This window comes from Arabidopsis thaliana, chromosome 3 (genome assembly GCF_000001735.4).
Source record: "Arabidopsis thaliana chromosome 3, partial sequence".
Classification (NCBI taxonomy): Eukaryota; Viridiplantae; Streptophyta; class Magnoliopsida; order Brassicales; family Brassicaceae; genus Arabidopsis; species Arabidopsis thaliana.
Genome location: NC_003074.8, coordinates 4,904,237 through 4,924,700, shown reverse-complemented (window position 1 = coordinate 4,924,700; position 20,464 = coordinate 4,904,237). Strand labels below are relative to the sequence as shown.

The following is a 20,464-nucleotide window of genomic DNA, read 5'->3' as shown; positions in this document are numbered from 1 at the left end:
AAGACATATATTGGTCCATGCGTTTCACTCTTTTTCTTGGAAATATTTTGGTTTGTCAAGACATATGTGAGCACAAAGTTCTGAATTCAATTAATAAAAAGATTTGAGTTTTATACTATGATCTGGTTTATTTTCCTCTGTTTATCTGACAAGAGCACATGGGATTCTAGAATTACAGCTTGCGCAGGATAAGATGTGCACCGAACTGTGGGTGAATGGTGACGACTATTTGAGGCGCATGAACATAGGAAGGAGAAAGCTCGAAGGAGAATCTCTGTAGAATCAACGCCATTGCCATCTTTGCCTCCAACATGGCAAAATTCTGGCCGATGCATATCTTCGGTCCCCATGCAAATGGAAAGAAGGAGACGTGGCTCTTTGTTGCCTTTGAAAGACCGTCTTTGAATCTCTCAGGCTTGAATTCCCACATCATGGTGTCGCGTTGGACTAGCATTATAGGTAGACTGATATGGAATTGTTTCATCTGTGAATGGAAAGTATATTTGATAACAACAAAATGGGTTGCTACGAACGATTAGAGCTTGTGCATGATAAGAGGAGCACCGAACTGTGGGTGAATGGTGAAGACTGTGTAAGGTGCGTGAACATAGGAAGGAGAAAGCTCAAAGGAGAATCTCTGGAGTATCAATGCCATTGCCATCTTTGCCTCAAGCAATGCAAAATTCTGGCCAATGCAGATCCTCGATCCCCACGCAAAAGGAAAGAAGGAGGCTTGGTTCTTTGTTGCCTTTGAGAGACCGTCTTTGAATCTATCTGGCTTGAACTCTCCTGCATCGTTTCCCCACAGCTCCGTGTCGCGTTGGACTAGAAGGATAGGTAGATTGATCAGAACGCCGCCTGGTAGTGTCAGATCTCCAAGCTCCATCTCTTTGTGAATGGCTCTGCTCAGCTGAGGTATTGGAGGATATAGCCTAAGGACCTCATATAATATCATCGTCATCTGCGTGGGATCAAATCATTCATCAAAAATCATCAAAACACAACAAAAGTCACCAAGAGGTTTATGATTTGCTTTTACTTACAACTTTGAGCTGGTTGAGTCCTTCTGCATCAGGTTCTTTATCGCCAAACACTTGCTTCACTTCTTCTCGTGCACGAGCCTGCCAATCTTGGTGTTGACTTAACAGAACCATTGTCCAAACCAGAAGTACTGATGTTGTCTCTTGCCCGACGAAATAGAACAACTTGCACTCCTCCATCAGATCCTCGGTACTCATTCCGTTTCCTTTCGTTTGCCCCAAATTCGATTCAAGAAGTATTCCCAGTAAATCGTCGTTTGGTGCTTCACCAGCTTCTCTGGCCCTTAACCTTTTGTTAACGATCCCTCTCAGTATAACTTGGATTTCTCTTGCTTTTGCTTTCATCCTTCTGTTACCTTTTGTTGGGAGATAACTACAGAAAAAGATTGGCAGAAAGATAATGTTAACACGGTTCATATCTTTAAGGAATAGATTGCGACATTTTAAGATCAAGAGTCAAGCTCAGAAGGACCTATATTAAATCAGATAAGTTGAGTTTTTCATTACCTATATCCAGGGATGAAAGCTTTCCTAACCGTTTGAATGATGAGCTGTGCTAGTTCTGCTTGGAGCTCAAATATCCTCTGCCCTTCTACGCAGCTGCTGCCAAAAGCAGTACGGGAGATCACATCTGCAGTCATACTCACAAGCCCAGGCCAAACATCTACCTCACATGATGACTCTTTATCCGACACTAACTTGTCCCATTTGCAAACAATCTCGCTGCAGCTCTGGTGGAACGCAGGTACCATATTCTATACATAGAAGCAGAAGGCACAATTTGGTTCAGAGCCAAATGAACATACATACATAAAGCAATCTAATCTGATTGGGGACTATGGAAGATAAAGCCTTTAAACCTTGATCTTCTCAAGGTGGAAAGCCGGGTTGATGATTCTTCGGTGTTTCGCCCATTTATCACCATCATAACTAAGGACTCCAGTGGCTATTAATCTGCCCAGAGGAAACGTATGTGCCTTCTGGAAATCATAAACTTTGTTGAGCACTTCTGTGATTTGCTCAGGATCCATTATGGTGATTGTTGGTATGGCTCCAAACCATGTAAAGAAAGTCCTCCCTGTTTCAACCACATAGAGATACGAAAGTTGAAACCTTTTCTAGATACTCTACAATAGTTCTAAACAAAGAGGAATCAAGATGCCAACAAGGAAGCATACCATGAGTCTTGAGCATTTGCAACGGATAAGGTACGATACGTGGTGTGATATCATCCGTTAGGTTGATGGGTTTGGATCTTGCCTCAGCCCGCATGCTAAAATTCTTCTTCAAATCACCGACAAGAGGCGTGTAAGGAGTTCCAGCAAGACCTTGTCTTCTCAGGTAACTCTCAAGCATCTTTGGTTTAAACCAAACCCACTGTAAAGTTCTCCATACCCACCACGACACAACAACTACAGCTACAGAAACTGTTACCGATGCAACTGATATCTCCATGTTTTCTACTAGAGAGAGAGAGAGAGAGTTAGAGAATTTGTGACCATTCTCAGGGTTTAGAATATCGGAGAAGATATGGATGTGGTGATGATGGTCACAAATTATTTTATATTTTATATTTTGGTGGTTTGGACAATTATTTTGTTGTGCTTAATTGATCTTTTGCTTTACTTGGACCCTCACAGTCACATGCCACCAAAGCGCAGAAGCATATTTGGACTTTGTGTGAAAAGCGACGAAAAGAGGAAGAAATCTATTGGTCCATGCGTTTCACTCTTTTTATTGGAAATATTTTGGTTTCTCAAGACATATGTGAGGACAAAGTTCTGACTTCAAATAAGAAAAAGATTTGAGTTTTATATTATGATCTGGATTATTTTCCTATGTTTATTTGACAACAGCACATGTGGTTATAGAATTATAGCTTGCGCAGAATAAGATGTGCACCGAACTGCGGGTGAATGGTAACGACTGTTTGAGGCGCATGAACATAGGAAGGAGAAAGCTCGAAGGTGAATGTCTGTAGAATCAACGCCATTGCCATCTTTGCCTCTAACATGGCAAAATTCTGGCCGATGCATATCCTCGGTCCCCATGCAAATGGAAAGAAGGAGACTTGGCTCTTTGTTGCCTTTGAAAGACCGTCTTTGAATCTCTCAGGCTTAAATTCTGCTGCATCAGTACCCCACAGCATGGGGTCGCGTTGGACTAGCATTATAGGTAGACTGATATGAACACCGGCTGGTAGTGTCAAGTCACCTAGCTTCATCTCTTTGTCAATCGCTCGGGTCAGGTGAGTTACAGGAGGATATAGCCTGAGAACCTCATATAATATCATTGTCATCTGTTGGAAACATTCAGCAAAACCATCTAAACACAATAAAAGTACTAAAGTCACCTGAAGGTTTATGATTTGGTTTATACTTACAACTTTGAGCTGGCTAAGACATTCTGTATCAGGTTCTTTATCGCCAAAAACTTGCTTCACTTCCTCTCGTGCACGAGCCTGCCAATCTTGGTGGTGGCTTAACAGCACCATTGCCCAGACCAGAAGTACCGAAGTTGTCTCTTGCCCGGCGAAATAGAACAACTTGCACTCCTCCATCACATCCTCAGTACTCATTCCATTTCCTTTGGCTTGCCCCAAATTTGATTCAAGAAGTATTCCCAACAAATCGTCGTTTGGTGCTGCTTTCCCAGCTTCTCTCGCCCTTAACCTTTTGTTAACGATCCCTTTCAGTATAACTTGGATTTCTCTAGCTGCTGCTTTCATCCTTCTATTACTCTTCGTAGGGAGATAACTACACAAACAGAAGACAGAGAGAATATGAGTATATGACACATCATGGTTCACAATCTGTAATAGTTTGCAGCACTAGTGAAGTTCTAAAACCAGGCAGGTTGAGATCTTTTATTACCGATATCCAGGGATGTAAACTTTCCAAAAAGCTTGTAAGATGAGATGTACTAGTTCTGCTTGTAGCTCAAAGATCCTCTGCCCTTCTTTGTAGCTGCTGCCAAAAGCAGTACGAGAGATCACATCTCCAGTCATACTCACAAGCCAAGGCCAAACGTCTACCTCACAGGACGACGACCCTTTATCCGACACTAACTTGCTCCATTCGCCAACAACATCGCTGCAGCTCTGGTGGAACGCAGGTACCATATTCTATACATAGAAGTTAGAATGCACAAATTAGTTCAGAATAAAATGAGCATACAACTTGATTCATGACTGAAAAATAAAGCCTTAAACCTTGATCTTCTCTATATGAAAAGCAGGGTTGATGATTCTTCGGTGTTTCGCCCATTTATCACCATCGTAATTAATGATTCCAGTGGCTATTAGTCTGCCCAAAAGAAACGTTTGCGCCTTCGGATAATCATAAACTTTGTTGAACACTTCTTTGATTAGCTCTGGATCCATTATGGTGATGGTTGGTTTGGGTCCAAGCCATGTAAAGAAAGTCCTTCCTGTTTCAAACCACATAGATATACAAAATTTGAAACTCTTTTTCTCTTGATCAACAGTTTAAAACAGAGAGGAAGCAAAAGGCCAACCAGGACACATACCGTGAGTCTTGAGCATTTGGAAGGGATGAGGCAGGACACGAGGTGTGATATCTTCGGTTAGTTTGATGGGTTTGGATGTTGCCTCCGTCAACATGTTGACGTTCCTCTTCAAATCACCGATAAGAGGTGTGTAAGGAGTTCCGGCAAGACCTTGTCTTCTCAAGTAACTTTCAAGCATCTTTGGTTTAAACCAAACCCACTGTAAAGTTCTCCATACCCACCATGACACAACAACTACAACTACAGAAACTGTTACGCATGCAACTGATATCTCCATTTTTCTCTCCCAGAGAAGAGAGATAGTTTCGAAGAAGGTATGGATATGGATATTACCACCCCTCATGTTTTAAAATACTGTATAGTTTGTGTTTTGGACAAAATTGTTTTATTTTGACTCATTGATATTTTGCTTTACTTGAGTCACTAATTGATCAATTTTGCTTTTATTGGGGAGTTACAACTGTGTATTTCAAAAGTTGAGAGATTTTAAACTTTATAGATTTTTTCCCCAAATTTGTAGATTCTTATTTAAATATCATCTCTTCCACTAAGGCATTTCTATTTGGTATAAAATAATACTCAAAAATAGATGGATTAGTTGTTATTAGGGAAGCATTCTCAATTCAAAACATGGTTAATATGACTATTATCTTGAATAAATTCCTCTATGAAATTTTGTTTCTCATATGTATAAGTTTTGATAACATCACGTGGAGTATAGTATCAAAGCTTGTGCAGGATAAGATGAGCCCCACACTGTGGATGTATAGTGAAGACTCTGTAAGGTGAATGAACATAGGAAGGTGAAAGCTCGAAGGAGAATCTCTGAAGAATCAAAGCCAGAGCCATCTTTGCTTCCAACAGAGCGAAGTTCTGACCGATGCAAATCCTCGGTCCCCACCCGAAAGGCAAGAAGCAGACCTGGTTCTTTGTTGCCTTTGCGATCCCGTCTTTGAACCTCTCGGGCTTGAACTCCGCTGCATCATCGCCCCAAAGCTTAGTGTCACGGTGGATTAGCAGAACAGGCATATGGACTTGAATACCGCCTGGTAGTGTCATATCACCTAGCTTTATCTCTTTGTGAGTCGCTCTGTTCATCTGGATTACTGGAGGATATAGCCTCAGGACTTCATATATAATCATTGTCATCTGTAGGAACAAAATCATCAAAACAAAATTGAAGAAATGCATCAACTTGATTTTTTTTTGGTTTGGTTAATACTTACAACTTTGAGTTGGTTAATGCCTTGTAGATCAGGTTTGTTATGGCCAAAAACTTGCATCACTTCCTCTCGTGCACGAGCTTGCCAGTCTTGGTGTTGGCTTAACAAAACCATAGTCCAAGCCAAAAGTACTGAAGTGGTCTCTTGTCCCGCAAAATAAAACAACTTGCACTCTTCCATGATTTCTTCCATGTTCAGTCCATTTCCTTTACTTTGCTCTGAATTCGATTTAAGAAGTATACCTAACAAATCGTCACTCGGTGCTTCTCCAGCGTCTCTCGCCTTTTCTCTATGGCTAATGATCCCTCTTAGTATGACTTGGATTTCTTTGACTATTGTTTTCATCCTTCTGTTATTCTTAGTTGGGAAATGCCTACACATACAAAAACAAAGAAGAATGAAATTCACAGTTCCAAGAAGAGTATTGTAACCAAGAGTCATGCTAAGTAATTAGAGACCAAAACAAGTAAAGTTTCTTACCGGTATGCAGGAATGTAATTCTTTCCAAGAGCTAGTATGATGAGGTGGGCTAATTCTGCTTGTAATATGAATATCCTCTGTCCTTCTTTGTAACTGCTACCAAAAGCGGTTCGAGAGATCACATCTCCGGTCATATTCACAATCCATGGCCAAACATCAAGCTCGCACGACGACCCTTTATCTGAAACTAACTTCTCCCATTCACACATGACCTCGATGCAACTTTTATAAAACGTAGGGACCATATTCTATACACAAAATCATAATCAGGTCACAAAAAAAGGCCATTCACTCGTCAGCCAGAAGCAATATTAACATGCATGGTTTTGTGACAATATTAGAGAAGAGGATTTGAAACCTTAATCTTCTCAAAATGGAATGCCGGGTTGATAATCTTCCGGTGTTTCACCCATTTATCTCCATCGGCATTAGCAAGTCCATCAGTTAGCAATGAAGTCAAAGGAAACGTGTGCGTCTTCTCGAAATCATAAAACTTGTTGTACACTTCTTTGATCAGCTGTGGATTCATTATTGTTATGGCAGGTATGGGTCCTGACCATGTGAAAAATGTCTTCCCTGTTGTAGCCACAGATACATACATGCATATATATTAGAAGAAGAACCGTTTAGACCTCTAGTAAATACAAAAAGAATTTAAAATCTCAACCGTAAGTGTTGAGCATGTGAAAAGAGTAAGGCATGACAAGTGAGATGAGATCATCCGTTGGTTTCATCGGTTTGGATCTTGCTTCCTTCAACATGCTAAAACTCCTTCTCACATCTCCTACAAGAGGCGTGTAACGAGTTCCGACAAGACCTTGTCTTCTCAGGTAACTCTCAAGCATCTTAGGTTTAAGCCAAACCCACTCCAAAATTCTCCATATACACCACAATACAACAACTAAAGCCAATGATGCAATTACTATCTCCATTTGCTGATGTTTTTGGTCTCTTAAAATTTTTGAGAATTTTGATGAAGAAAATGCATGTGCTGATTTGTCTTTAGTACTTATAGATTTGTGTTCGGACAATAAAATATTGTTTGTAACCGTCGAACTTTGGCCTTTACTCAGGTTCCTCACGACCTCTGGCCACATCTGTCTTCCATGCCTCAAGTCTTTGTATTCTTGGTTAAACAATTAACTAATATGCCATTATTGTTATATATTATACTTTTATACTTCAGACTTATTAATGACTTAATCAATAATAAGCCATGCGAAATCCATCTTATTCTAAGAGAAACACATGCAGTAAATGAATTAACTTATTACGAGTCATCAATTGTTTTTGCAAATAAAATAAAATGGTCATATGTTTAGTATTCTCAAGTTTTTATGGAAAGTAATTAGTCAAGTAAAAAATTCTATATTAACATAATAGGAAAGTTATTATAGAAATCACGTGTTCATGCTCAAATGTTTATGATATGTTCTCTGAGAATATTCCCTAAATGTTTGAATCGAACTTGATTTCATCGTGGTATTATTGGGTTATATATGCTACTGAAATTTGATTTAAGAAAAACAAAAAAGACAGAGGAATTTCGAAATTTGGTGTACTCTGTGACTCGATTTCAGAGCATGTGGAAGATCAACGGAGCACCAAACTGAGGATGAAGTGTAAGAACCGTATGAGGTGCGTGAGTGTACGAAGGAGACAGCTCAAAGGAGAATCTCTGCAGAATCAAGACAAGTGCCATCTTAGCTTCCATCAAAGCAAAATTCTGGCCAGGACAGAATCTTGGTCCCCATCCAAACGGAAGAAACGAAACTTGGTTCTTTGTGGCTTTTGAGATACCATCTGCGAATCTTTCAGGATTGAATTCATGCACATCTTCACCCCAGAGCTCGGGATCACGATGAACCATAAGAACAGGAATCACTACTTGTGCACCACCTGGTAGTGTCATGTCTTCACCAAGCTTTGTTTCTTTCTCTACGGTTCGACCAAGTAGTATCCCTGGTGGGTATAACCTCAAAACTTCGTTCAAGATCATGCTCATCTGTCAAAAGAAAAGTAAGTCTAAGTTTTGGTAATCCTCTGATTATCAGAAAAATACACAAGAGTACTTACTGTTTTGAGTCGAGAGAGTGCATCAAAATTAGGTTTGTTGTTCTTCCCAATGACTTTTAATATCTCTTCTCTAGCTTGATCCTGCCATTTTTGGTGATGGCTCAGCATTATCATAGTCCACACGAGCAGCACCGCGGTGGTTTCTTGGCCCGCGAAGTGAAACAGCCTGCACTCTTCTACCACATCTTCGATACTCATACCATGATCTCCAGAATTCGATTCCAAAAGTATTCCTAACAGATCATTCTTTGGAGCCTCCCCTGTATCCATACCCCTCTGTCTTTTCATGATGATCTCTCTCAGTCTAGATTTCACTTCTTTGTTAATTTGTCTCATCCTCAAATTGTTCTTTGTTGGTAGAAACCTAAACAATGAGAAGAAGCATATGATCTTTCCATATTTATAAAAGCGAAAGAACACTAAAGACCGTTTACCTCATTCCAGGGATAAAAGCCAACTCAAGAGCTTTTAACACTCGCCGGCCTTGTTCTTCTTGAAGCTCAAAGATTCTCTTACCTTCCTCGTAGCTACTACCAAATGCAGTACGTGAAATTACATCTGATGTTAAATCTCCAAGATATGGCCAAACATCGATCTCATTCGATGATCCTTGCTCGGTCACCAACTTCTCCCATTTACTTATCATCTCGCTGCAGCTCTCGTAGAATGCAGGTATCATAATCTACAAAATAAAGAAAAAAGCAAACAATCAGATAAGGATTGGTAAAAAGTGTGAAACCATAAGAACTGATGTAAGTAAGACCTTGAGCTTTTCAAGATGAAAAGAAGGGTTTATAATCTTCCTGTGCTTAGACCATTTCTCTCCTTCATACAGCGCGACTCCAGTCGCGAAGAGCTCAACGATTGGGTGCACTGGCGGCTTCGGGAAATCGTAAACTCTGTTTAGAACATCTTTGATGTGTTCTGGTTTCGTCACAATCACACTCGCTATAGGTCCCATCCACATGTAAGATGTCTTCCCTAAACAAAAACCAACCATAGAAACAGAGGATATTAACACTAACCAACGCATAAATTAGAAAAACAGAGGATATCTGTTTTGAGTTCAGATCAAACCATTTCTTACCATGATCCTTAACGGTCTGTTGTATCAGAGGCATGACACGATGCGTGTAATCATCAGTTAGATTGATGGGTCTGGACTTTTCTTGCTCCACCATACTGGCTTCCCTTTTAATGTCTCCGACAAGAAAGGTGAAAGGAGTTCCAGAGAGACCTTGTCTCTTTAGATAAGCCTCATTTTTCTTTGGTCTAAGCCAAGCTACATTCAGACCTTTCCATATCCATACCGTAACCGTAGTTACCACCACTACAGCAGCAGCAACTGCTACTGCTGATATCTTTGTATCACTCATAAACGCACTTACTTGTAAAATTCGTTAGATGCTTTCTTCTATTTTACTGAACTGAAGATGCCAGATGAAAAGGGTTTGTATAAATAGATAGAGATTTGATGTTATTTTAAAGTGTGAGGCAGAGGAAAATTCAACGAATGTTCTAGATTATCTAAATCCATAAAATACTTATGTTTTTGCTAAATCTTTCTCCACTGGCCTATGACATAAAAAACGATTGGCTTATCTAAAACACATGCTAAAGATGGTAGAGTTGAAATTGGCTTCTTGGAATAGACTTTTCAAGATTAATAATGCAGCCAGGATAGAAAACGACCTTAGACTTGACTGAAGAAGACTTTTACCTTATAGAATAGCGACTAGTTTCAGACAAAGATATTGACAATTTCACAACATATGGCTACAGGGCTTTCTATGACATCTTTTTGTTACATAATATGAGACTTTTGATGACATATCCATGGATATACAAAATCAGAGCTTGTGCAGAATTAGATGAGCTCCGAATTGGGGACGAGTGGTCATGACTGTTTGAGGCGCGTGAACATAAGAAGGAGAGAGCTCGAAGGAGAACTTTTGTAGAATCAAAGCCATTGCCATCTTTGCCTCCAACATAGCAAAATTCTGACCGATGCAAATCCTAGGTCCCCATCCAAAGGGGAAGAAAGAGACCTGGTTCTTTGTTGCCTTTGAGAGCCCGTCTCTGAACCGCTCGGGTTTAAAATCCGCTGCATCATCGCCCCAAAGCTCGGTGTCACGCTGGACAAGAATAGTTGGTAAGTAAATTTGAATTCCAGCTGGAAGGGTCAACTCTCCGAGCTTCATTTCTTTGTTGACAACTCGTTTAAGCTGAGCCACCGGAGGGTATAGCCTCAAAACCTCATTGAAGATCATAGTCATCTGTTGAAAAAACATTCAAAGACAACCTTTCAGTTGAAATTTAACTGACTTTGTTAACTATAAACGCAGTTGTTAGATGGACGAGAATGGTGAAAGTTGTGTTTTCTTCACTTACGACTTTAAGGTTGTTAAGGGACTCCATATCAGGTTTATTATTTTCACCGAGTACTTGCATCACTTCCTCTCGTGCGCGAGCTTGCCAGTCTTGGTGATGGCTTAATAAAACCATAGTCCACACCAAAAGTACTGAAGTTGTCTCTTGTCCCGCGAAATAAAACAACTTGCACTCTTTCATCACATCTTCTACGCTCATTCCATTTCCTTGAGATTCCTCTGAATTGGATTCAAGCAATATCCCCAACAAATCATCGTTTGCTGGTTCTCCAGCTTCTCTCGCTTTCTCCCGTTTGCTCACAATACCTCTCAATATTACGTCTACTTCTCTATCTATTGCTTTCATCCTTCTATTGCTCTTTGTTGGGTAAAACCTACACCAAACAACAAATTCTCAAAATCTTTAGTTTGCAACAGAACAAAGAGACAATGGAGATCGTGGTTTTACCTCGATCCAGGGATGTAAGATTTCTTAAAAGCTTGTGCGATAAGCTCAGCCAATTCCCCTTGTAGTTGAAATATTCTCTGCCCTTCTTTATAGCTACTTCCAAAAGCAGTATGTGAGATGACATCCGCAGTCATATTCACAAGCCAAGGCCAAACATCGACTTCAAGAGGCGATTCTTTATCTGTAAATAGCTTCTCCCATTGACAGACAACCTCGCTGCAACAATGGTAGAACGCAGGGATCATGTTCTGTAAACCAAACAAAAGGTTACTAAACGATCACACACACATATGCACAGTCTAACGTAATTCAAACAACAGAAAAAAACCAAAACCTTGATTTTTTCGAGGTGAAAAGCCGGGTTGATGATCCTCCTGTGACTCGCCCATTTATCTCCCTTGTAACTTGCAAGCCCACCTGCTAACAATCTGATCAAAGGGAATGTAGAAGCTTTCTCAAAGTCGTTGACTTTATTAAAGACTTCCTTGATCTGCTCAGGATTCGTTATCACAATCGTTGGAAGTGGTCCAATCCATATGAAGAAAGTCTTTCCTGTTCCACCAACATAACTCAATCAAGCACCAACAATTCAACCTAACAGAGATCTCAAGTCAAACTAAATTCTACACAATTCACTTCCCAACTCTGCTGAAACAAAGAAAGAAAAGACACTATACCGTGAGAATTGAGCATCTTTAAGGCAAGAGGAAGGAGACGTGGGGTGATATCATCCGTTACATTGATGGGTTTAGATCTCGCTTCCATCATCATATCAACATTCCTCTTTATATCTCCGACGAGAGGAGTGTAAGGAGTTCCGGTAAGACCCTGTCTTTTCAAAGAACTCTCAAGCATCTTTGGTTTTATCCAGACCCACTTCACGATCCGCCATGTCCACAGTACCACTACTGCTACAAGCACCGGTAAAGCTGCTACTACTGAAAAAGACATCTCCGATTCTCACACTCACTCTGGAGTCCGCAAGTTTTTGTGGGTCTTTATAAAGATTGAGACTTTTTGGCTGTCACTGGAGTTTTGATTATACAAGTTACACTCCAAATCCTTTGCCGGAAAAGGGGCTTTTTCTGTGTACTTGCGTGTAAGAGTTTTCCATCTGTTCTCGTCTACTTGCAATTTTTTTAATCGATAAATCATGAAAAGTGATCCACTGAGCATGATGAATTGAACTGCTCTCAATCCTTTTTGGGTGAAGTGTGTGTCAGACGCCGAGAGCTCCGGGGACATGTAGCATAAACCAGACTGCAGATGAAGACATTTATGGAATTGCGAGAATAGTTTCATACAAGAATGAGAATGAAGTGTTGCTAGTTTAGTGGTCGTTGGCATACAAAGCAGATTGGTTTATGATAGTGGGAGATAGTACAGTTTTGAACTTTCTGCAACATTACACTAAAGCAGCAAAACTTTGGAAACTGACGAAAATTGGAGATGAGTCACCTTAATATTGTATCATATCTAGAACAAAAAAAAAGTTGAAAAATGTTCAAAAGAAGATAACTCCAGTGTTTTGTTCAGACTAGGAACAAGAAGCCTATTCTGATGAGAATCATGTCGGTTGCTTCTACATGAAAAGGTTAGGTTTTGATGCCTTGTATGTAGTCTTAAGCTTCCTGCTTGGTGGTCTGACCTTCCTGAAAACAAGAGGGAACTTGATCTTCGAGTTATGGAACTGCTTGGTGATCTCTCTCTTGCAAAGCTTTGCAGGGACAGTCGCAGTCTTGATGATCTGAATGCAAGGGAACCTCACTCTATGACGAGAAGCCATCTCAGTGTACATCTGCTCCACTCCACCATTGAGTGTTGTGTCACGGTACTCCTTGTACATGTTGTGGTACCCAGTTCGGCTCTGATAACGCAACCAGATCCCGTAGTTCTTGATGGTCGTTGGGTTCTTCTCGAAAATCTATAATAAAGTAGAACAACAAGATCAGATACAAGTAGCCATCTTTCAGCATATCTAAGATATCTAAGTAAAATGCAATCCATACCTCATTGATGGCAAGCATCTGTCCGTTGCTTTTCTTCACCTTCTTCAGTTTCCTCATGAAGTACCTAGATACAACGAGCAAATCCATTTTAGATCAGGAAATAAACAAGACAAAATGGAGTTTACATTAACAAACTGGTATCAAATCGAATGGCTCACCAGAACTTGGACTTGGCGCATACTTCATTTCTACCCCAAAGCTTCATCCTGTAGATCTTAGGGTGCTCATCGTTCTCTGTCGGGAGGGCTCTCCCAACCACCTGATACTGGTGAAACTGCAATGTACATTGAATCAATTAATCACAAACCAACAAAAATATCAGCTTTGGTAAAACCTTAAACAGCACCAGACCCTAATCCTTACATCATATCAACTCTCTCAGTGAGTCACAAGACAACACCGATCTCTGGGCCTAAGGATAGCTAATGAAGCTTAAAATGATTCACAATGATCATTTTAGAAGACATTAAGCACTAAAACAATCATCCTAGAGATTCATACAGAACAAACCAAATCCGGAAATAAACACTTCAAATTCATATTAATTTAACGGATGCACATAGAAAAAGTTTCATACTTTCTAAGCGAATCAGAACCTATTTATCCTTATAATACACTATCCCCGACCGAGCACAGTTGATGATTCTCCAAATCAAATCTTCAGAAGTCCAAATACCCAGAATCACGTATCCTATACACAGACTAAAGAAGTAACTTACCCGGAAACCACCCATTTCCACGGAGAGATCAAGCTCCAACGAATCAGCCAAGAGCAAAACAGAGAGAAAAGAGCTAAACGGTGGCGCTCATGAGAAAACTATAAAAGAGGTTTCTCTAAAGGACAAACCCTAGGGGCCGTCTCTGTGGGCTTTTCTTTTTCCTACTTGGGCCTTTAATTATTCTTCTCATTACATTGGCGTTACAAAAATATTTGCAGCGGGTAAATCGGGTAAATTAAATTTACTTTTTTACTGTCGCCGGTCAAATGAGCTCAAGTGTTTTTATGAGTCAGTGGTTCAGGTCAAACACATTTACTAAATGAGCTTATAATCAGATTCATTTGAATTCGTATCATCTAAACAAATGCAAATTTTTTATATAAAAAAAATTCTTTGAAAATGCAAACACTAGTATGTTTTCAGAAGAAGAACTTTTCAAAGAAACATATACAGTACTGTTTTGTAATCTAGAGACAATACACATTATGTAAACAAACATTATGGATCGATCTTCTTCTGAAACAAAATCTCAACGGATTCAGATTGTTGACATCTTCACCTTCATGACCACACCCCTGATCCTCTTACGGTTCCAAAGATGACGATAATGGTAGCAAAAACAGCCTGCGAAAAGGAAGGGTTAGTCAGAATTGATTTATATTTGTGATAAAGAAAAGAGAAATGGTTCTTGTTGAGTGAGAGAGATATATAGAGTAGTGGACTTACCCCAACTGCGCAAGCTATATATCCTGGTCTCTCACGCGGGTTCCTAGAGAATAATAGAAGGAAGAAACCGATGTACCAGGGCAAAGCGAAGAAGAAACCAAGGATGAATCTTCAAGACACATCAAACCAAAAAAAACTCTCAAAAATTATCAAGAATGTAATGAGAAGAGAAGTTAGGTAAAAATAAATGATAAAGATCACTTACAATACCCAGCCAATGCCGATACCGCAACAACGACCGTGTTCTGTTGGTCTTACTCCATTAACAACATAACCTGCGACCAAAGACTATAGTTGATGAAAACTAGAGATAACCAAAACGAGCTTTAGAACAGCCAAGTGGTGTGTGTACGTTGCAATAATGATACAATCCTTTTGAGAAACTACAGTTTAGCTAGAAATTTTGGCAGATGAGATAAGAGATTCTGATGTTTGTTTCCAAATGAATCCACAATGTTCAAAATACTAAGCAAAAAAATCATTTGTCAAATTGTAAGACGTAAACGCCAAAAGAGAACCTTCTATTTGCATTATCTATTTCAAAAACCTGATTTTTTTTTTTATAAAAAAGATTCATTTCTTCATGTCATTATTCTCAAGTGAATCTAGCATCTTGATTTATATCATAGAAGAGGCAATATACAATTTCTCTCTAATTACTGGATCACTCGAATTTTCAAATAATCAAATTTTAATCCAATGCGAATCTTAGCATCTTAGATGAGGTAAAAAGTTGATCAAAAAGGATCTTCGATATAATGGATCAAGAATAAAATGAAGCTTCTATACCAAACAAAACACAAAACAAAACAAAACGACAGCTTTGATGATGTTGTCCATATAATGAGAGATGAGGAAAGAAAGAAACCTTGGGCGTAGGGCTGAGCAGGCTGAGGATAACCGGTGGCGGGAGGCTGCTGCTGCGGTGGATAGTTAGAGACGCCTTGAAACGGAGGAGGAGGCTGTTGTTGATGTTGATGATCTGTCACCACAGATCTGTTTTTATCGTCGCCACCGCTCGTCATCTCTCAACAGATCAAACTAAACAAAAAAACAGATGTTTCTCTGTTTTCTTTGATCTGGAGACGGTGGTGAACCAAGATTTCGGTTTTGCTGGATGCTTCTTATTAAAGTTTCGTATTTCTAGGGGAAGTGCATGTGCCACGTGGCTTTTTATGTGGTGGTTAGTCAGCTTTCCTCAACCAGATTTTCCTATAATAATCTTTGATATTTGCGTAATCCCAGGGGAAACATTCGCTTCTCTTTTTTTTTCCTAAATATAAAAACAAACACCGACGGAAATGAAATTTTTTGTTCAATTTCTTTCTTGTATCTATATTCTCTAACTATATATCGTTTAATCATATTGGCTTTAATGTTTATGTCACAGTCGCAATGGCTTTCTCAATTGACACTGCACCTTCCACTATTATTCACCTTATAAATTATACTCTTTTTAGTTCAATTTTTCACTTTTAAAAAAGACAATTTTCTTCTCTATTAAAACAAGTGACATGCACCTCTAATTTGCATATTTTCATTTTTATTTTGGGTTCAAATAAGAGATGCATAATATTTGATTATGCAAGTTCAAAAAAATATTTGATTATATAATAAAAGAGATAAAGAGAGAGATGAATATAGAAAAATATCCCACTTGTTCTTCTACATAACAATAGATTAGAATAACATTTAATATTAAATTATTTGTTGACCATTTAGTGGAATTATTTCATTATTTTTAATATAAAATGTAGAATAGATAGCTATTGTTATCTAATAAAAGTAGATATTCTATGGAGATGAGATTATATGAAACAAGTCAAATTGTAAGCCGTCCATCAGATCAATGCTTTTAAAAATGAACGGATAGGATCGTCTAATTCACGATTAATTGAACAATGACATTGGAGTGGGACCTTTATCCTTGTCTCCTCACACGTGTCTGACACGTTTGCACTCTTTCAGGCGGTTGACGCGTTTCGCTTTTCAAAAAACGACAGCGTTTTTCTTTGGCTTCGCGGAAGAAAACAGAGTAAATTTAGATCGAAATGTTTTTTTTTTCTTTGGTTCTGTCTCTGTGTCTTTTTCTCTGAACTAACTAATCAAAATCCACGAGAACAAACAAAAACTGAAATCATCTTATTACTTGTTTCTTTGTCCTTTCCTAACCAACACACATGAAGTGCGACTCGTTTCGGATGGTTTTGTTTCATGAGATTGTTGTTTGATCCTTTGGATTTAAGAAAAAAAAGCAAGAATCTTTGGACTAGTTTGTTGTTCACTTCTGGGTTTTGTAACCAAAGGAAGTATAATAATAATGGAGTGTTCGGTAATCCATCATGTGGTGATTGTGTTACTGTTACTTTGGGTTCTATCTTACTTGAATCGATCACACGCGGTTTTCTATGTCCTCTCTCTCGTTTATCTTTACCTGGTGTGTTGTTCCTTCTCTGGAGAAATGTTTCTTTTAGATGTTAAAGCTTCAATTTTTATTGGATTTGGTGAAAAATATTGTTTTGGTGGGTTTCTTTTAGGTTCATGAACGCTATGTGATGAGATTGAGGAAGAAATTGCAGTTTGAAGAGAGGAAGCAAGCTAACCAGAGACGTGTAATTTTCTACTTTGTTGTTTAAGACTTTAAGTTGCTTTGTGTATACATTTGTTCAAGTTCTAGGGTTCTTCTCAATCTTGTATTGGAAGATACTGACTTTACCTTTGTTTGCATGAAATGGTAATCTTTTTTTATTTTTATTTTTTAAATACAACTTTGTAGGTTCTATCTGATTCTGAATCGGTGCGGTGGTTGAATCATGCCGTGGAGAGGATATGGCCTATTTGTATGGAACAGATTGCTTCTCAGAAGATTCTTCGTCCGATCATACCTTGGTTCTTGGACAAGTATAGACCTTGGACTGCGGTAACTCTTTCAAATTTTGAGTCTTTCCAGTTTCGTTTTGTGTCTAGTTAGCCCTTTGTAGTAGTACTAGCTAGGCCACTAACTGTAGCTCAGTTTACAGTCGAAAAACCGACTTAGTATTGATGGAATGATAATTTGTGCAGAAAAAAGTTGTGATACAACACCTTTATTTGGGAAGAAACCCTCCTTTGTTGACAGATATTAGGGTTCTACGGCAATCTACGGGTGATGATCACTTGGTATAGTTGCACAATTTCAGTTCTATAAGCTCTAAGTTCTATAGAGAAAGTATAACTTATATTGGAGTGTGTACAGGTACTGGAACTTGGAATGAATTTCCTCACAGCAGATGATATGAGCGCAATACTCGCTGTGAAGTTAAGAAAAAGACTTGGGTTTGGAATGTGGACAAAGTTGCATTTGACAGGAATGCATGTTGAAGGAAAGGTAGTGCATTTTCTTTTCTGCAGCTTCACTTACACGCTTCCTTCAATGAAGTATCTTACTTCATATCGGTATCTTTAACTATTGAAGGTGTTGATTGGAGTGAAGTTCCTTCGTCGATGGCCTTTTCTCGGGCGTTTACGAGTGTGTTTTGCAGAGCCACCTTATTTCCAAATGACTGTTAAACCAATTACCACTCATGGACTTGATGTTGCTGTGCTTCCAGGGATTGCAGGATGGCTAGTAAGTACTGACGCCTGATGAGCTTTCTCTGGATTTTTTGAGTTTTTCCTCTTCTAACACTCCAACCAATATCTTTCTTTCTCAATCAGGACAAACTTTTGTCTGTTGCATTTGAGCAGACTCTTGTTGAGGTAAGATTCTTGTTGTTTGTCGCCTTTCTCTTCGGATGCTCTGGATTAATCCCCTCTGTAGTTAAGCAAACACTGCATTACAATTACTCTAGCTACATGAAGCTTGTGTCTAATTTTGCAGCCAAATATGCTGGTAGTTGATATGGAGAAATTTGTTAGCCCAGAGTCAGGAGGTAACTATTGCAGGAGATGCTCACAATCCATGACTTCTATCTTGTACTTCTTTTTATTGGTTCCTCAAACTTCTTAAACCTTCATCCAATCAGTCCATATGAGTACCTTCTTTGTCTGTGTTTGTTCCAGATAATTGGTTCTTTGTTGATGAGAAAGAACCAGTAGCACACGCTCTTGTTGAAGTCGTTGAAGCATGTGATGTTAAACCATCAGATCTAAACGGTTAGTCTGGAAATCACAGGGAGTTATTTTCCTCCGCTTTAGTAGTTTGAACTACGTTTTATGAACTTCTTGGTTTTGGATGCTTCAGGTTTAGCTGATCCTTACGTGAAAGGGCAGCTTGGCGCTTACAGATTCAAAACCAAGATACTATGGAAAACCTTGGCTCCCAAATGGCAAGAAGAGTTCAAGATACCAATCTGCACATGGGACTCCGCAAATATTCTTAACATTGAAGTTCAAGACAAAGACCGATTTAGCGATGACAGTCTTGGCGACTGTTCAGTGAACATTGCAGAGTTTCGAGGCGGCCAAAGAAATGATATGTGGTTGCCTCTTCAGAACATTAAAATGGGGAGATTGCACCTTGCTATAACCGTACTTGAGGACGAGGCAAAGGTAGATTGAGTTTCTTCTGTTTAGTTTTCTTTAACGTAAGAGTTTCATGATCAACTCTTATGCAATATGCATTCTTTTACAGTTGAACGATGATCCGTTTGAAGGAGTGACAATATGTAAGGAAGACATGTGGGCTTCTTTTGCTTCCGACGTTACAAATAAAGGTTCCTTCTCATCAGTGGTATCTGACAAGTCTCCAAGGGTTCCTGATAATATGGAACCAATAAACATCGAAGGACAAGAAGAGACTGGGATTTGGGTACATCAACCAGGAACTGAAGTCTCACAGATTTGGGAACCAAGAAAAGGCAAGAGTCGATGCCTTGATAACAAAATACAGTGCGCTGGCAGTGTCCGTTCCACTGCATCTACGTCGCCCAACAATGAAAGCAGCAGCACTGATAAAAATCAGGAAGGGAAGAGCGAGATGAAGTCTGTTGGTTGGGGGCTGAAGAAAATCGGTTTAGTGTTCCATAAGAATGGAAAAAAGGAAGAATGTCATCATACAGGGAGCATTGAAGAGGATATCAGGTCTCCTCGGATTAATTTGAAGGCGTTAAATCAAAAGGATGTTGGAGTTAAGTTCATCGTTGAAGACAGGCTATCGGGGCCTCTCACAGGAAGAAGTCCAAAAGGTGAGAGCTTTGATTCTGAAGACAGTCAGCACAAGAGACACATGAAGGATGTTGCAAAAAGCATTCTAAAACATGCTGAAAAGTCTGCAAGACACCTTAAGCATGCTTTTTCGCATAAAGGATCAAGGAAATCAAGAGATGACGAGTGTTCAACTGTGTCAGAGCAAGACTCTGAATGTCTAAGTGAAACTTCTGATGACAAATCTGCATTTAGCAATGTGCAGGACCTGGGGACACTAAGAAGAGCAAAACTTGAAGGAAAGACTGTCAAGGCAGGTGAAGATGATAATGTAAATACATCCGCGAACTCCAAAGACGATTCGAAAAACAAGGAAACAAAGAAAAATTTAGCAAACTTGGAAACTACATATAGTGATGCCAGGAACTCTTTTGCTGGAGCCGAGAAAGTCACCACCCCCAAGAATCGAAAAGGAATCATAGGTAAATAATCAGAAGCTTGAGGATGAAAAATTTGATTTTGTTAGTTGTAGATGTACTCCAAAGGACTCTTGTACAGCTTTTTAGTTTTGAGTCTTCGTCTTACTTTCGAGAATCTGTTTGCTTCTTCTGTTTTCTTCTACTTGAAGATCAGACAGCTTCAGTGCTCAGCATGTTCTATCTTTTAAACAATACAGCAGAATGTATAAAAACCTTAACCAG

General features: G+C 39.2%; 8 protein-coding genes across 14 annotated transcripts; 1 reads left to right on the top strand and 7 right to left on the bottom strand.

Moving 5' to 3' along the window:
- Positions 1-6: 6 nt before the first annotated feature.
- On the bottom strand, positions 7-2,570 carry CYP72A11 (cytochrome P450, family 72, subfamily A, polypeptide 11). Its single transcript, NM_112326.4, has 5 exons — positions 2,219-2,570; positions 1,901-2,118; positions 1,548-1,795; positions 1,044-1,413; positions 7-961 (listed from the first exon to the last, which is right to left on the bottom strand). The coding sequence occupies exons 1-5, from the start codon at positions 2,493-2,495 to the stop codon at positions 536-538; spliced, it is 1,539 nt and encodes a 512-aa protein (NP_188083.1). The 5' UTR covers positions 2,496-2,570; the 3' UTR covers positions 7-535.
- Positions 2,571-2,752: 182 nt separating this feature from the next.
- On the bottom strand, positions 2,753-4,944 carry CYP72A10 (cytochrome P450, family 72, subfamily A, polypeptide 10; the record flags this gene model as incomplete). 2 transcript variants are annotated; one of them, NM_001338128.1, is made up of 5 exons in its annotated part: positions 2,753-3,339; positions 3,424-3,796; positions 3,914-4,164; positions 4,252-4,469; positions 4,569-4,845. In NM_001338128.1, 5 exons carry the CDS (start codon positions 4,843-4,845, stop codon positions 2,914-2,916), a joined length of 1,545 nt encoding a protein of 514 aa, NP_001319552.1. The 2 variants fall into 2 exon arrangements, with proteins under 2 accessions (NP_001319552.1, NP_188082.2); NM_112325.2 differs by having other exon boundaries at positions 2,914-3,339; positions 4,569-4,944.
- Positions 4,945-4,998: 54 nt separating this feature from the next.
- CYP72A9 (cytochrome P450, family 72, subfamily A, polypeptide 9) lies at positions 4,999-7,374 on the bottom strand (the record flags this gene model as incomplete). Of its 2 annotated transcripts, none has more annotated exons than NM_001338127.1 (5): positions 4,999-5,717; positions 5,795-6,164; positions 6,272-6,519; positions 6,630-6,847; positions 6,939-7,203. In NM_001338127.1, 5 exons carry the CDS (start codon positions 7,201-7,203, stop codon positions 5,292-5,294), a joined length of 1,527 nt encoding a protein of 508 aa, NP_001319551.1. The 2 variants fall into 2 exon arrangements, with proteins under 2 accessions (NP_001319551.1, NP_188081.2); NM_112324.2 differs by having other exon boundaries at positions 5,292-5,717; positions 6,939-7,374.
- Positions 7,375-7,524: 150 nt separating this feature from the next.
- Positions 7,525-9,912, bottom strand: CYP72A8 (cytochrome P450, family 72, subfamily A, polypeptide 8). Its single transcript, NM_112323.5, has 5 exons — positions 9,435-9,912; positions 9,111-9,328; positions 8,782-9,029; positions 8,348-8,711; positions 7,525-8,276 (listed from the first exon to the last, which is right to left on the bottom strand). Exons 1-5 carry the CDS (start codon positions 9,721-9,723, stop codon positions 7,848-7,850), a joined length of 1,548 nt encoding a protein of 515 aa, NP_188080.1. The 5' UTR covers positions 9,724-9,912; the 3' UTR covers positions 7,525-7,847.
- A 116-nt stretch (positions 9,913-10,028) lies between these two features.
- CYP72A7 (cytochrome P450, family 72, subfamily A, polypeptide 7) lies at positions 10,029-12,377 on the bottom strand. The gene is made up of 5 exons (NM_112322.3): positions 11,863-12,377; positions 11,520-11,737; positions 11,186-11,433; positions 10,739-11,111; positions 10,029-10,623 (listed from the first exon to the last, which is right to left on the bottom strand). Exons 1-5 carry the CDS (start codon positions 12,134-12,136, stop codon positions 10,198-10,200), a joined length of 1,539 nt encoding a protein of 512 aa, NP_188079.1. The 5' UTR covers positions 12,137-12,377; the 3' UTR covers positions 10,029-10,197.
- Positions 12,378-12,411: 34 nt separating this feature from the next.
- Positions 12,412-14,072, bottom strand: AT3G14600 (Ribosomal protein L18ae/LX family protein). Its single transcript, NM_112321.3, has 4 exons — positions 13,914-14,072; positions 13,353-13,468; positions 13,195-13,258; positions 12,412-13,109 (listed from the first exon to the last, which is right to left on the bottom strand). The coding sequence occupies exons 1-4, from the start codon at positions 13,926-13,928 to the stop codon at positions 12,768-12,770; spliced, it is 537 nt and encodes a 178-aa protein (NP_188078.1). The 5' UTR covers positions 13,929-14,072; the 3' UTR covers positions 12,412-12,767.
- A 107-nt stretch (positions 14,073-14,179) lies between these two features.
- On the bottom strand, positions 14,180-15,970 carry AT3G14595 (Ribosomal protein L18ae family). Its single transcript, NM_112320.5, has 4 exons — positions 15,508-15,970; positions 14,845-14,914; positions 14,640-14,748; positions 14,180-14,537 (listed from the first exon to the last, which is right to left on the bottom strand). Exons 1-4 carry the CDS (start codon positions 15,662-15,664, stop codon positions 14,475-14,477), a joined length of 399 nt encoding a protein of 132 aa, NP_566490.1. The 5' UTR covers positions 15,665-15,970; the 3' UTR covers positions 14,180-14,474.
- Positions 15,971-16,633: 663 nt separating this feature from the next.
- NTMC2T6.2 (Calcium-dependent lipid-binding (CaLB domain) family protein) lies at positions 16,634-20,431 on the top strand. Of its 5 annotated transcripts, none has more exons than NM_001125154.5 (11): positions 16,634-17,076; positions 17,177-17,251; positions 17,416-17,559; positions 17,703-17,798; positions 17,875-18,006; positions 18,094-18,246; positions 18,336-18,377; positions 18,499-18,550; positions 18,681-18,773; positions 18,862-19,169; positions 19,252-20,423. In NM_001125154.5, exons 1-11 carry the CDS (start codon positions 16,960-16,962, stop codon positions 20,251-20,253), a joined length of 2,214 nt encoding a protein of 737 aa, NP_001118626.1. In that variant the 5' UTR covers positions 16,634-16,959; the 3' UTR covers positions 20,254-20,423. The 5 variants fall into 5 exon arrangements, with proteins under 5 accessions (NP_001118626.1, NP_188077.3, NP_001189894.1 ...); NM_001202965.1 differs by having other exon boundaries at positions 16,747-16,843; positions 19,252-20,431; NM_001338125.1 differs by having other exon boundaries at positions 16,747-17,076; positions 17,416-17,540; positions 19,252-20,431.
- The last annotated feature ends 33 nt before the right edge of the window (positions 20,432-20,464 follow it).